The sequence below is a fragment of the Balaenoptera acutorostrata genome, chromosome 10 (assembly GCF_949987535.1).
Source record: "Balaenoptera acutorostrata chromosome 10, mBalAcu1.1, whole genome shotgun sequence".
Classification (NCBI taxonomy): Eukaryota; Metazoa; Chordata; class Mammalia; order Artiodactyla; family Balaenopteridae; genus Balaenoptera; species Balaenoptera acutorostrata.
Window position 1 is genome coordinate 57,503,521 of NC_080073.1, and position 15,038 is coordinate 57,518,558.

The 15,038-nt window shown below is 34.7% G+C and overlaps 1 protein-coding gene and 1 pseudogene across 10 annotated transcripts in view; one reads left to right on the forward strand and one right to left on the reverse strand.

The window, feature by feature from the left end:
- The window catches only part of SLC4A7 (solute carrier family 4 member 7), a 114,859-nt gene that overhangs the window by 28,079 nt on the left and 71,742 nt on the right, over positions 1–15,038 (forward strand). For all 10 annotated transcript variants that reach the window (XM_057555689.1, XM_057555691.1, XM_057555692.1 and 7 more), the window contains exon 2: positions 13,999–14,080. In XM_057555689.1, coding sequence (XP_057411672.1) covers positions 13,999–14,080 — 82 coding nt within the window. The remainder of the gene's footprint in view (positions 1–13,998; positions 14,081–15,038) is intronic.
- On the reverse strand, positions 12,375–13,128 carry LOC103019905 (dnaJ homolog subfamily C member 9-like; annotated as a pseudogene).

Consider the following 15,038-nt stretch of genomic DNA (forward strand, 5'->3'; position numbering starts at 1 on the left):
TCGAGAAAGACTTGTGCCAGCATATGTTCTCTCTTCCTCCACTTCCTTCCATAACATTCGTTTTTAAACCCGCAGTTCCCTGAGAATTTACAGTTATTACCTAAGATACTGCACTTGTCACTCAGGGCCTGCTCAGTTTAAAGGCTCATATCTCTTTTTCATTCTAGCAAATTCTCATAGTTTATTTTAAGTTATAATTTCCTTTAATCCATTTTCTGTTTACCCTTTTTAGCTCTCATATTATTTGGAAGTTGAACCTTGTGAATTGGTTGATTGTTTATCTCTTTTATCTTTAATGTTTTCCAACTCTTCTTTTTATTACACTGTTTGAGATATTTTATCTTCGAAGCCTTAGCCCTTTTATACATTGAAAGTCTTATTTTTAATTTTCCAAAGTTCTTTCTTGTTCTGTTTCTTGGTGATAATATAGTTATTTATTTTAGTTTTTTTTTAATTCAAGTAAAACATACATCAACATGTACAAATAGTAAATGTGGCCAATTATCAGAAAGCAAACAAATCCATGTAGCTATCACTTTAGAAAAGAAATAGTAGAACATTGCTAGCGTTACAGAAAGACCCTCTTCATCATCTTCCACATCATTGCTTCCTCCCTCCTGCTGTAACACTATCCTGACTAGAAACATAACAGAATAGTTTTATATGTTAGGCTTTTTTCTCTCAAGATTATGTTTGTGAGATTTATCCATGTTCTTGCCTGTAGCAGTGGTTTGTTTAGTTTCACTGTTTCATGGAATTACATTGTATGAATATGCCACAATCTATTTGTATTCTTGTTTTTGGATATGTGGATCATTTCCAGTTTCATATTACTATGGATAATGCTGCTATGGACATTCTTTTACATGTCTTTTTGGTGCATGTATGTATACATTTTTGTTGGATGTGTTAGCGTGGGTTTTCCCAGAAGTAGATTCTGAGACAAGGGCTCTGCAGGTAATTTATTTGTGAAGTGAGATCAAGAAGCAAGAGTGAGGGACAGGGAATTAAAGAGATGCGAGGAAGCCTCTGCGAGCCTAAGTGAGAGACTGGCCATTGCAGTGAGTGGCTGGCCTTCAGTCCTGCAGGCCCTCAGAGGACCCTTGTGTACTGCATCTCAGACCTGTCTGCCTGAGGGATGAAGGAGGCATGCAAAGCATTTATCAGCTTCCCAAACCCCACTGGTTAGGGGTGGCCACCAGGGCATTACCTCCATGTACTTCTGGGTAGTGCATGCATATGTGCCTTCAAATGCTTTTGAACACAGGTTTTAAAATTTTAGAATTAGCTAGAGGACACAGCTTAGAAGGCTTCATTATAAATATGGAGCAGAATGTAAGTGTTATCAATCTTGATATAAAAATAAAAATCTAATTAAAACCGAGATGTGGAAGGGAGATTCTAAGTGAAAAAGGTACATGTGGGTGAAAAAGAATCTAATTTTTCTTTTTGTAGAATAAACAGATATTGCCTCAAATGGTACATTATTTAAAATTATAATGGCAAACAAGAACAATTATAAGGCAGAAACAGAAAGTAGTTATATCTGGTGAGTGGAAGTGGGATGGGAGGAATGCTTATTTGGGAACACTTCTGTAAGACTTGAATTTTTCTCCCATACACAGGTTAATTTAATAAATTACATTAAAATGTAGTTTCCATATAATGATACAGAAAAAACAAGGATTTTTAAGTGGAAAAAAGTAAGTTGTGTATACAACAATGAGTTGTATGTAGCTACCTTTTTTGGTAAGTGTATATATACTTATATTTGTGTTATAAAAATGGAGAAAAGGTTGAAAATCGGGCAGAGAAACCAAGGGAACAAGTGAGACTTTTTTGATTCGTGTAAACATATTTATTGCTAAGTGAAATAAGCCAGATACAGAATGACAAATCCTGTATGATTTCACTTTTACGTGGAATCTAAAATAGTCAAAATCATGGAAACAGAGAGTAGAATGGTGGTTGCCAGGGACTAGGAGGTGGGGAAAATGAAGAGGTGATGGTCAAAGGTCACAGAGTTTCAGTTAAGCAAGATAAGTAATATGTACAGCATAGTGCTTATAGCTAACAGTACCACATTGTATACTTAACATTTTTTAAGAGTAGATCTTACAAGTTAAGTGTTCTTAACACGCACATGAACAGGCACACACACACAAATGATAATGATAATATGGGGCTGGGAGGAAACTTTGAGAGGTGACAGATATGTCTGTGGCCTTGAAGGTGGTGATGGCTTCATGAGTGTATACTTACCCCCAAACTCATCCAGTTGTATATATTAAATATGTATAGCTTTTTTACATGTCAGTCATAGCTCAATAGATTGGTTTAAAAGGATTAAGTATTGCTATAAAATAAAACTGAAAAGAAATCTTTAGAGGACTAGCCAGATTAAAATTCCTGAGTTTATATGTTGAGTTAATATCTTTATTTTTCAAGAAAGTAGTAGACTAAAACTGACTTTACCTTTCTATTTAACCTGTAAAACTTGATTTCAAATTTTTTATTTGAATATTGGTTTAGTAGTGCCCAGGATAGTGTCATAACAGGTAACATATTGGAAAAATGGATCTTCTGTATTTTGATGAATAACATTTTGTTTTGCAATTTGGGAAATTAAAAATTTGTATGCACCTAATTCCTCCTTTTCCCCTGAGGCCTCTTAAGCTTCTTCTTTTTCTCTCCCTCCCTTCCTTCTACCTAAGTCCCTATGCTGAGGGCTCTTGTAATCCAGTGGGCATGAGACATGTGCCACACCAGAAGATTAAGCTCTTAAATACCAGTGGCGAGGGCCAAGATTTTCCACAGTAGGTAAATTTCAAGAGGTCATTGTGGAAATTGGTGTTGAACCTAATTGTTTGTAGATGTTCTTTGCTCCAGGATTGATGTATTGAGGATTTTAAAAATCAGTGAATAACATACATTATTTGTATTTGTTTCTTCAGATTTATGTTCATTTGCCAAGTGTAAATCATAGACAGGTTGAAGTTTTTAAAAATTTAAAAAATTTTATTGTAGCTGTTGATGCCATTGGGGTCTCCAATTCTTAGAGAAGTTTACTAAAACCAAAACTGTACTTGAAGACTGTGTCATGTCTTTTGCCTGGTATCTACTGTCTCATATAGATCATGGAAGATTAAAATAAAGTTTTTTTTTTGTTTGATATATATTATTTCAATTTAAACTTCTTATTTTGTTATTTGGTGCATGTTGTCAGTAAATTCTACAGGATTAGCTGGTAGTAAGACTTTACTTTTGGGATATAGATATTTCTATAGAAATTACCATTTGTTTGCTTTGTTTACCAGGAAGCAAGTCTGTCTATTCACAGAACATATTTCTAATTTAATTTAGATTACATTTTATTTGAATTCAGTAAACATTTTATTTTATTCATCTGTGTTCAGTTAGAACTTTGTTTTATTCAACTATTATCAAAATTTTTTTCTTAAATTTTATTATATGTAGTTGGAGTAGAAGAAAAGTATGAATTGAGAAGGACTAGGTTTGAATCCTAAATCCACTGCCTACTAGCTCTGGAACTTTGGAGAAGTGACTTCACTTCTCTGAGCTTTAGTCAGAGCTGAGAGGAGTAAATGAAATATCTGAATGTGCTGTATAATATATATGATAAGGTTTAGCATAGTTTTAGCACATAATAGGTATAATAAATATGTTTTATCATTTTCTAGAAACCAGAATAACAAGATAATACTTTTTAATCTTCTCTCCTTCTATACACATTAAAATATTCATTGAACAAACAGCATCACAGAGAAAATAAAAAGAATATTCACCTACAATTCTTTAGTTCTATATTTTAAACCTGAATTTTTTAATAGTTCTCAAAGTGCTATTCAGGGACCCCTGCCAGTCCCTGAAATCCTTTCAGAGGATCTGCAAGATCAGAATTACTTTCATAATAATACTGGGACACTACTTGCCTTTTTCCCCCGGGTTGAAGTTTGTGCGGATGGTGCGGGAGCAGTGCTGGGTGAGACTCAGGGAGGCACCAGGCAGCACCACCAGGCACTCTCCGTTTAAAAGCAAAACAAAACTGTTCACTGAAGAAAAGAACGTCTTTGATGAAGCAGTAAAAACTTAATTATTTTGTTAAATCCGAGCCTTTGAGTACACGTTGCTTTAATATTCCAAATGACAGAATAGGAAGCATGCATAGAAATACATCTGTATACTGAGGTACAGTGGGTTGTTTGGAGAAAAAGCTCTGGTGTGATTGCTTGAATTGTGAGCTCCTCTAGCTGCTTTTTTTCTCCGGATGCCATTTTTACTTGAAAGAACGGACAAACTAACTATGGTTATTCAGACTTGACATTTGACAGATATTTCCTCAGAAAGAAATGAAGTGAGCCTGTCACTTCAAGAAAAACAACTCATGGTACTTGCTACTAATGATAATGAGTCTAGCTTTCATAAAACAAAATTATAATTTTGAAAAACGTGTCTGTTCTCAACACTTAAAACTTACGAGATTATTGATAATATTATCAAATGTGATTTTTTAAAATATTGTATAATGAAGTGTGAAATTTTACAAATGGATGAGAGATCCATTCAAAGTATATGACAGACCAATGGATTTTAATGTAGCAGTATGTAAAACATTCACTTGAAATGGTTTCAGATTCCACCTTACAATCTAACCTTTAAGAATGACTACTTGTTGAGTTTGGTGACACATCAGAGAGGAATATCCAGTCACCTGAAAAGAGTATTAGAACATTTCTCCCTTTTCCAATAGAGTATTTGTCTGAACTTGGATTTTTTTCATATATTTCAACCAAATAACAAATCATATGAGATGGATTACAGAAGTAGATATGAGAATCCAATCATCTTCTCTTAAGTCAGATATTAAGAGATTTGAAAAAATGTAAAAGCTATTCTCACTAAATCTTGTTTTGTTTTTGAAAATTTTTTTTAACTAAAATGTTATTTATGTTAACATGTAATGGCTTTATTTTTAAAAATGAATTTAAATAAATATTTTAAAGTTTTCTTAGTTTTACTTCCAATATGGTTAGTATAGATGGTAAACTTTATAAACAAAGGCCCTTTGAGGTCTTCCGTAGTCGTTAAGGGTGGAAAGAGATCTTGAGTCTGAAGGTTAGAGGGGTGCTGCTTATTTCCTTTTCCCTTTTAGCTGTTATCCATATGAATACTTAATTTGGGAGTAAAATGATAATTAAAGCCACAATATGATTTATTAATCCTGTTATTAGTATATGGTTACAATAAGTTGGTATAAACATAGTAATGATAAAAAGGCAAAACTCTTCAGGCGAAAATATATTTGGATCTTTCCTGAATTTAAATGAAATTAAGAGCTAGATTTAACTATGTTGTTGAAAATTTATTCTCTAAAAAAAAAAAATACACACACCCATTACATATATCCTTAGTGTATGCTTTCTTTTGAACTAATTGTTATAGAAAGGTTTCAGTTGAAAACTGGTTGCTACATTCCTCTTTTGGTATTTTCAGTTATAACTAAATGTGTGTATTACTTGTCAGATCTCTTATGCTCTGACCCTGCGTAAGTGGTAGTTATTAGCTTGGAAGATGAGGTAACTTAGAGGACCCTGATTGGTTGTACCATGAAAGCAACTTAGAGGGTTCATCTGTGCAAAGCACAGTGACCTAAATCAGCTATGTCCTCCCTGCCCCTGGACTCTGCAAGGGACTTACTGCACTACACTATCAAAAACAAGGCATTTATATACCGCTATGGAAAGATTTCGGCTGGAGAAGAAGTTACCTGTATGTACCTAGTTATGATCTTGTGTTTTATTTACGAACAAGTTTGAATCTTTCAGAGTTTAATAGTGAAGCTTGAAGAAATGTCAGGCTTATTAGCACTGGCTTAGAATAGTATCATCCTCTGTGTCCTTGGCCGTGGAAGTCATCCGCTGAAAGGAGTAAATCCTTGTGTGATATTAACAATGTTTGTAGCATTTTTATTATTCTATAGAATGCGTCTTTTGATTAGTTAGTATTACTTGAATGAGGCTTTAAGCAGTTTTATATGGCTAAGATATTAGGAAAGAAATTACTGTGTCTTAATGGTTAAATCTGTTTTGAAGCTAAACTGAAGTATTTGATAACTGTGAAATTACATGGTTAATAATCATAATTTATGGGACGTGTTACTTCTGGGCTATAGCCATATGTCTTGTAATGAAGAAATTACTTTGTGATAGGGATCTTCTGATGCTGTTTTAATAATGGATTTTGTAAACCTCAGGTGTCAGAAGAGGATAATAGCCTAGGTTTATGACTATATTGTTAAATAATCTTTTAACACTACTTTCCCCCTAATATTATGCCTTTGGCATGTTAAAGTCTTATTTTTGATCATTTGACCAAGACAGTACAAATTGTGAATTTTGTCTTTTCAGGCAGGATAAATGACTATGAGAGATATTGGTAAGACCTGTTTGATACAAAACTTAGATTTGTTTGATTTTGCTGGGAATTCCTACTAGTGAATTGAATTTTGATTTTTATCGTGTGTTGATGCTGGGCTTTTTTGTTTATAAACTGATTGATTAAATTCCAAACTATTGAGTACCTATCTATGTTTGAGCTTTGATTGTGTTCATAAGGAGGCCATAAGTGTATCCAATATAAATTTTTTAGCCCAGTGTCTTGTCCTTTGGAATATACACAACAGTCAATGAGTATTTAACCAAGGCCCAGGGCCTGCTTGATGCTGAGGAGACAGTGGTGAGCAAAATGGACATGATTCCCTTCTTCTTGGAGCTTATTGTTCAGGCTGGGAAACAGTTAAGCAGCTAGTTACATAAATACGTAATTACAAGTTTTAATAAAAACTATAAAGAAAAAGTACTGTGTATTCCCAGCCTGTATTACAGTGACCTTGGTCTCTTGTCTCCTGGATAAAGAACAAGTCCCTTAAGCTCTGTTTGGGGTGTGTGTGTGTGTGTGTGTGTGTGTGTGTGTGTGTGTGTGTGTGTAAAATGAGAAGATGGAACTGGAAAAGTAAAACCCATCCATACCTATGAGTCTGTGAGACCTCATTTATTCATCAGGAATAGAGAAGATAATTCATTTATGCCTTGATTTCTTATCATGGGGAGCCCCACCTTAGCTGTAAATTAACTGATAAGCTGGCCATTTGATTATATTACAGTTTTTTATTCACTGATGTATCCTCAGTATCTGGAATGATGCTCAACACATAGTGTACATTCAGTAGATATTTGTTGAATGAATGGAGGAGTCCAAACTCCTAGTCTTTATTTAAGGAAATGAGACTTTTTTTTATGGTCCATCAGATTCATGCGGTCAGGGGTATTAACCAGGGAAAGAATAGGCAAATAGACCATATTGCTGAGGGATTTCCTGGTTTTTTCTTCTTGATTTTTGGTAAAAAAAAATCTTGGAATTCTAAAAATACCTAGCTAACGATAACCCCAGCTGACTGAAATTGGGGAATTTTGACAGAATACCTGCTAGACCTTCTGCTACAAAACATCTACTGGATCTTTGTGTATGTGTGTTTTTCCTTTTGTGCAGAATGCCTGTGCTTTTCTATACATTTTAGTTACTGATAAAGTTGAGATAGTTTTTTAAAAAGCCCATTTCAGAAATAGATTTTATTATTATCCTCATTTCTGTTAATCAATTTATATATACTCGATAACCTAAAGTAAGTGATTCCTATGTGTTTTTTGGTGTGTGTGCTGAATTAGAACTTGGAATGAATGTAAATATCTCCTCATAGCAAGAGTGCCATAAATATTTGTGATTTATAATTTCAGATAGACCCTAATGAGGCTTTCCATTTGTCCATGACTCTTGTGCTTTGTAATAAAGTTTCTGACAATAGTGTTTCACTAATAATCTTTATTATTGGAATCTGTCATTTGTGAGTTTTTACACCTCACACCTCTTTGAGTTCTCTTGCTCTTATATTCTTTGACCTCTTCACTTTTTCCCTTTGTAACTTTTTCTTAGAACTCAGATTTTCTTTAGTGTTAATCATGGTGTGTATTTAAAATAAAAATTTCTGAAACTTTGTGTTCCAGTATCTGAATCTATCCAGTTCCTCCTCTGTCTGGTGACAAAGCATTTTTCCCAGGGCTTTAAATTTTCTTCTGTCGGAATCACATGATCGCCTGAGTTTAAAATTTGTGATTTTAAATTGCTTTAATTTTCCATATACCTTTTACATCTCTTCCACCTATTTTAGAGTAATGAATCAATCAAAAAATGCCAAGTGAATTCTTTAGAAACTATGAATATCATTCTTTGGCTTTTTATTTTGTGAAACAGTATTCACTGATGATTTCTCCCTTTACCTGGATTAGGAAAGATTATTTGCTTACCCTTAAGCGTTTTGCCCATAAATTTAAAGTTTTTTTAATATTAAGTTCAACTCTTGGTAGTAGGTGGGATAAGGTTGGGAATTGGCAGTATTTGGAAGAAACTTGTATTTTGTGGGACAACATTACTATTTATATATACTTTGATAGGTTGCCCTAGGAATCTTGGGGAAAATATCTGACATACAAATCAACTTTTAGAGCACTAAATAGATTTAGGGTTGCTTGTAATACAGTGAAAGTATATAGTAACTTTACAGTGTTTTCTTGTGAATTGGAATGTATATTTCATTTTCTGAAGGAGTAAAACAATGTGAATGAAGTGAGAGTAGGCCCTATAAGGCCTCCTAAAATGGTTAAGGGCAGGAAGTGGCCTCTCTTGAAGAGCAATTTAAATATATATGGCTTAAGTCTGTAACATAACCAAGGACATGGTGTGCAAACTGGCGTGCAGCAGAATCACACAGAGGTTATTGAAAATATGGATGCTTGGGCTCCACCTAAACTACTGGGTCAGCATCTCCAGCACTGGGCATAGGAAACTGAATTTTAACAAACTCTCTAGGTGTGTCTGAATTTATAATATATCATAAAATCTGAAAATCTCTTAAAGTAATACAGTTCTAGATCCTTATGAGAGTTAGTTGCCTTCTCTTGGCATTTCATCCTAGATGCTTAGGAACGCATTTCCTATGAATAATTCTCCTATACAACCACAATACTATTTCAGGATATATTTTGAATCTTCATATCAGTTTTAATTAGGAAATTAATAGGTATTTGTTTCTGTAGTTGTTAAGACTTTGCTGATTAATCTAGTTTTAAAGCTGTATGGTAGATGAGAAAGCATTTTTAGTCTCCTTATTTAGATTCAGTAAAATGTGGGCCTCTTCTGTGCACAGCTGTGCTTGTGCCCTTGTGCTTGGCACACACACATGGCACCTCGCCTCACAGCTCTTTCAAGGGCGAGTAACACTTGTAGATGAGGACCAAGTAGATAGGTGACAAGGCTTTCAAAAGATTTTATACTTAAGTCTACCTCTGTGTTCACATGGTTAAAATAAATCAAAGCAATATAAGAAAAACAGTAAATACAGAAGTCAGAGGTAACCAGTTATACTGTTTGCTTGTATGTCCTTTCAGTTTCAGTGTTCATTGTGTAAATTCAGATACTCCTCTTCTGGGGACTTTCTTATACAGAAAGTAGTATGCTGTACATGTGGTTCTCTATCTACCTTGTGTGTATTTCATTTTATAATAGGTCTTAAATACTTTTCATGTCAGTACATAGAGTCTTAATTTTTTTTAGTAGCTTGCTATTCCATCAAGTACATTGCCATTCCTCTTTAAGGGACCCTGGGGATGGTTTCCAGTCTTTTCCAGTTACAAGCTGCAGTAAATAACCTTGCACATTTGTTATTTCATATACAGAGAATTTAAATTTTCTTAGTGATCTTATATGGATAATTCTTAAATCTGTTGTCTTCTGTGTTATAGAGCAGTTGTATTCTGAATAGTTACCTTATTTTATAAATAAAAAATTGAAACCAAGGCAAAATAATTTTCTTAAGATTACAGTGAGTCAATCTTGCATTGGTATACTTAGGGTACCTTTTTATTCTTCCGTGTACTTGAGTTTTCCCAGTGCCTTGGCTTTATTTCATTTTAGGTAGGCTTTGTAAGGACTGGCTTGTGTGGCTTACTCATCTGAGGTTAAGAACGAAAACATTTTGATGTCAGGGGTGGCTCTTTGCTTTTGCTATTTTTAGTTTTCCACTATATTCTTGGAGTTAAAAAATGAAGAAGAGTTTTTTTCTAGACGCAGATTTAAAAGTAACTGACATTAAATTGAAACTTGAATTTATTCTTTTTAAAAATTACCAAAATTACATGTTTATTGTTAACAGAAAATTAAACACTACAGGGTTGTCTGTTTCTGCTTCCCCAGCCATCCGTGTGACACAGTGTCAGTGGTTTGATGTTTAACCTTTTAAATATTTACATGTATTTTTTACATCTATTTCAAAAAAGAACTCAAAATTGTACTTTATATAGTGTTTTAACTAGATCTATATTTAGAAATATGGCTTAAAGCTTATCCTAAGATGATAGAATTTAAAATACAGTGTTTTTTCAGAAATGTATTTCTACCTTGAAACATCAGTCCCTTCGTTCTGAGGGATATATTTATCCCTCAGAAAATATATATATTTTCAATATATAGCCATATGCACCTGCATATTTTGTTGAATTACTTGTAATATGTTGAGGTGTGCAACGTGTGTGCCACTTAATATTTGCCTTTATAGCAAACTGCCTTTCTGATTCATGTTTCACAGTTGTTGAAAAGTAGATGTTTTTAAGGGAAGGGAGAAATGCAGATACCCCCTCCCTGTTTTGTTTTGTTTTGTTTTTAACAGTGTTGTGTTGTAAATTTTCCAGACTTCAAAAATTTTAACTTTAGTTTTTTCTACAAGTTATGCATGAAAGCATTCTCATTGAAAACCCAAACATTAACAATAAAATTATATATTCACTTGGCTTTGAGGGTCTCTAAGGAGAGCAAGGTGAGTGGACCATGAGAAGATGAATAGATGCACATCCTCTTTTTTACATGCCCCTTTTGGCACATGTGGCAGTATTTTTCTGTGATAGATGTTTTACAGGTCAAAGAGTATGTGTATTTTAAATAAATATTGTGAGCTTGCCCAACTTCAGCTGTTTCATAGCGTTAGCTGATTAGTGTTAGTACATCTAAACATGTAAGTACATCTGCATAGAAATAAAAGAGGTTTTTTTGTTTGTTTGTTAAGGATGAGAGATAAGTATATTGTTTTGCTTCCTTGGCAGTTGTTCTGGTGAAATGAAAGTTTGGAATGGGAGCAGTTAATCCCTTTTAGAATACACAGTGTGCTACCTCTTGGATCATACAACATCTGTGTCTTTTGTTTGAGAGGCAGCTTCTTTTTTGTACCTACCTGTGCATGCTTAGTGACTAAATAGCATGACATCATTTGAGGAATGGTTTTAGAGTGTGGCATGCTTAATGGATGGTAATGATTAGTTCTTCATTCTTGTACGTGTGTGTGTGTGTGTGTGTGTGTGTGTGTGTGTGTGTGTTCCTACTTTAGCCTTTTCTCGTTATTAAGGGAGTGCGACTGCTGTGAGGCAGGTTACCACACATACAGCTGTCTCTTCTTTCTTAGTCTACTATATGAAGATGTATAATGGTCTACACAGCCTGTTTCCCAGTCCTTTAGATATAAAGCCTTAGCAAGTCATTTAACTTCTGAGTTTCCTGTATTAAGTTGAATCCCAGTTCTTTAGAGTCATATACAAGTACCTCTTGATATCCAGGTCTATTTGATTCTACAGTTTGGATATCTAGCCTTCCTTCAGAAAGTAAGTTTGGATATTGAGATCTGCATTTTCTTAATATACTGTGTCTGTTTCTGAGTTTGGGGTAGCAAATAGTGAGGGTTTGGATAGTAGGGAATATATTGAAAATTTAATCAAATTGATTTAGTTCCTGAGTTTTAAGATATTAGAATTAAGACACTGAGAGTTTGGATAGCAAGGAATAATTGTATATGAATTTATTTTGTATGCACTGAAAAAAAAAAACCTATACCCAAAAGTAAGATATTTTAAGGTCAAGAGTTGGAGGAGACCTTAAAAGATCATTTTACCCAACCTCCTATTTGATCCTTTCTAAAACAAACTGGCCCTCCAGTTGATGCTTGGACATGGAAAGTGGTGAGAAGCTGACTATGTTATATGTCCTTCTGGTTTATTGTTTTAAGTGGAGAGGAAGTGCTAGGCAGTGAGCAAGCACGGAGACCATGAGGGAAAATGACTGTCATCTGATGGGTAAAATAACTTCATTCTAGAAAACTGATAGTGGAGTACTATAAAGTTATCAATTAAAGCATAAGGACCTTCAAAGAGAACAAATTAGATTAGTTCTTTTCCTTCTTGAAAGCTGCTGGGTTTTTTTTCCTCTTCTCCTTTGGGAGGTTTGTAGTACTTTGCTTCTGTCTGAGCAGGAATATCATCCATTTCCAGTTGCCCATCTTTTGCCTGCCCTGAATGACTGGTTGGGTCATCTACCTCTTCATCAAGCCCTGGCTCCTTTCTGCTCATTTCTGTGTTTTTTTAGCCTCTTCCTGGGCCATCCTTTTCCTTCCGTTCATCTCTTGCTTTGATCCTTTGACAGAGGCATTGTGGGACAGGATTTCTCCAGTATGAATGCCTTGCCAAATGAGGTTCCATATTCTGGGTTCCTCTGTACTGCACACATGCACACTCCACGAACTGATCCATGTCACCCTTGAAGTTCAGATAGGCCTTTGTCACATCAGTCAGCTCTTCCTCAGAACCTTTGTCTGTCTTTTCAGACCTTGAGTGTCCTCCTCCAGTGTGTGTCCCAGTCCCAGGTTTGGTTGAGTACAGCGGAGTCCTTATCCACTGTCCCCTGCTCGTCGTACTCTGCTCTCTGGTCTTTGTCACTTAAGATGGAACAGACTTCCCTGAGGAACTGGAAGTGGTGGGTGCTGTCCTCCTTGTCACTCTTGCCCACTGAGTCTGGGTGCACCTGTAGGGCCATGGTGGCTCTGCTCACCTCATGGTGGCTCTGCTGGCCACTCCCGTCAGCAGTGAAGGTCTGTGAGGCTGCAGAGCCCTGCTGGGCATGGGTCCAGCGTGAGCCACAGCTCATATAAGACCTCTGAAGGGAAGGGGCTTCGTCCATCTGTCTCAGTCAGTGATGCAGAATCTTGTACATACTAAATTCATAATAAGTAGTTAATGAGGATTATATAATGTTCTTTTGAAAGTTAAGTTAGAAGTTGAGAAGGGAAATTTAAGCTAAAATTTTCTTTTAAGAATAGTCTGTGTAGTGTTTTACAGTAAATATGGTTAGTCTTTTTGTTGAGCTGAAGAATGGAACAAAATTGTGAAGGTTGACTTCCACAACTCAAAGCTGGACTCTCCTTAGAGGTTAAATTTTGGCATGGCTTTTCCTTTGTAGAGAAATAAAAAGTTCTTATAACTTTGATTGTTTCTTGGTAACTTATGAGTGAAAGTGATACTACATGTTAAGTCTATGGACTTATTTTTGACCATTATATGTTTAACCATAATCCAATGTAGCGGAGTTAAGCGGAGTTTTTTTTTTTGTTTTGTTGTTTTTTTGGTTAAGAGTACCTAAGAGCAAAAAAAAAAAAAAAAAGAAGAAGAAGAAGGAAAGAAAAAAAGTATTCTATATTGATATCTAAGGGTTTCCCTCATCCCCGATTTTCTTTAATTTCTGATCTGGAGGATTGTTCCATTGAAGTGAGTATGTGTACCAGTTACCAGTAACTTCCATAGAAGACCAGTGAAAAATCTTTGTCATTTCAGTTCTTTCCATGAGATTTTTGAATGGTCTTCTGTGGATTAAAAAAAAAAAAGCCTATAAACATACTTTTAAAAGAATACAGTTAGCTATATTACGAATTCAGTTCTTTGAGAGGAAGGCAATCTGTTACATATTTTTGGCTGTCTCAAATAACACACCCTAGTAAGTAGGTCCTCAGTATATTATTGATTTCATGAGTGAATGAGAATAATTTCTTTTTAGGGTCCCGATGAAGAAGCTGTTGTAGATCTTGGCAAAACCAGCTCAACTGTGAACACCAAGTTTGAAAAAGAAGAACTAGAGAGTAAGTTTGTCTAAAATAACTTGTTTAGCAGGATAAATTACTAATGAATGTTTGTTAGTGTCCTTTACCTATTATTTGTTGAAATATTTGTTGTTGTCATTGTAGAGCATACATTTAGAAGAGTGTTCAACACTTTTCTAAATATAGTTTAAAGAAGAGTAATACAGCAAAAACCCATTTAACCACTATCCATATCTGCAAATAGAACATTCCCTGAAACATAAATATCAGAATGCTTTTCAAACTTTACTCATGGTTACCATTACTTATCTTGGAAATTGAAATGCCACAATTATAAAATGAGTTAATTCTTTAATTTTTTTTCTAACAGCCTGGGTAATTTGAATTATGAGCAAATTATAGCGTGCCAGACTAATAAGCCACAGTTATCACTGGTTGTCATCTAAATGTTCGTTTTATATGTCTGTTAATCAGCCTTTTAAAGTACTTATAAAAACCTCAGCATAGAATTGTGTAGCAAATGAGTTATTTGCCAATCTGTTTTCCCTGAGCCGGAAGAAGTCCTGACAAATGGTTTGTTTGTTTCTTTCTTTTTTTTGAAATAATTTTAGATTTACAGAAGAGTTGCAAGGGTAGTACAGAGTGTCCCCTGTATACGTTTCACCCAGCTTTTTCTAATGTTAACATTTTATTTAGGTGTAAGTTTATGAAAATGAAGAAATTAACATTGATACAATACTACTAACTAAACTACAGATTTTATTCAGATTTTACTAGTTTTTCCACTGATGTTCTTTTTCTGTCCCAGGATCCCGTTGAACAGCTCAGGTTGTGATAGGACACTTAGTTGTCAGGTCTCCTTAGCCTCCTGTAACCTATGACAGTTTCTAGATCTTTCCCCGTTTTTCATGACCTTGACATTTGGAAGAGTAGTGGTTAGATACTAATAGAATGTCCCAAAATGTGGGTTTGTCTAATGTCACACTGTGACGTTATA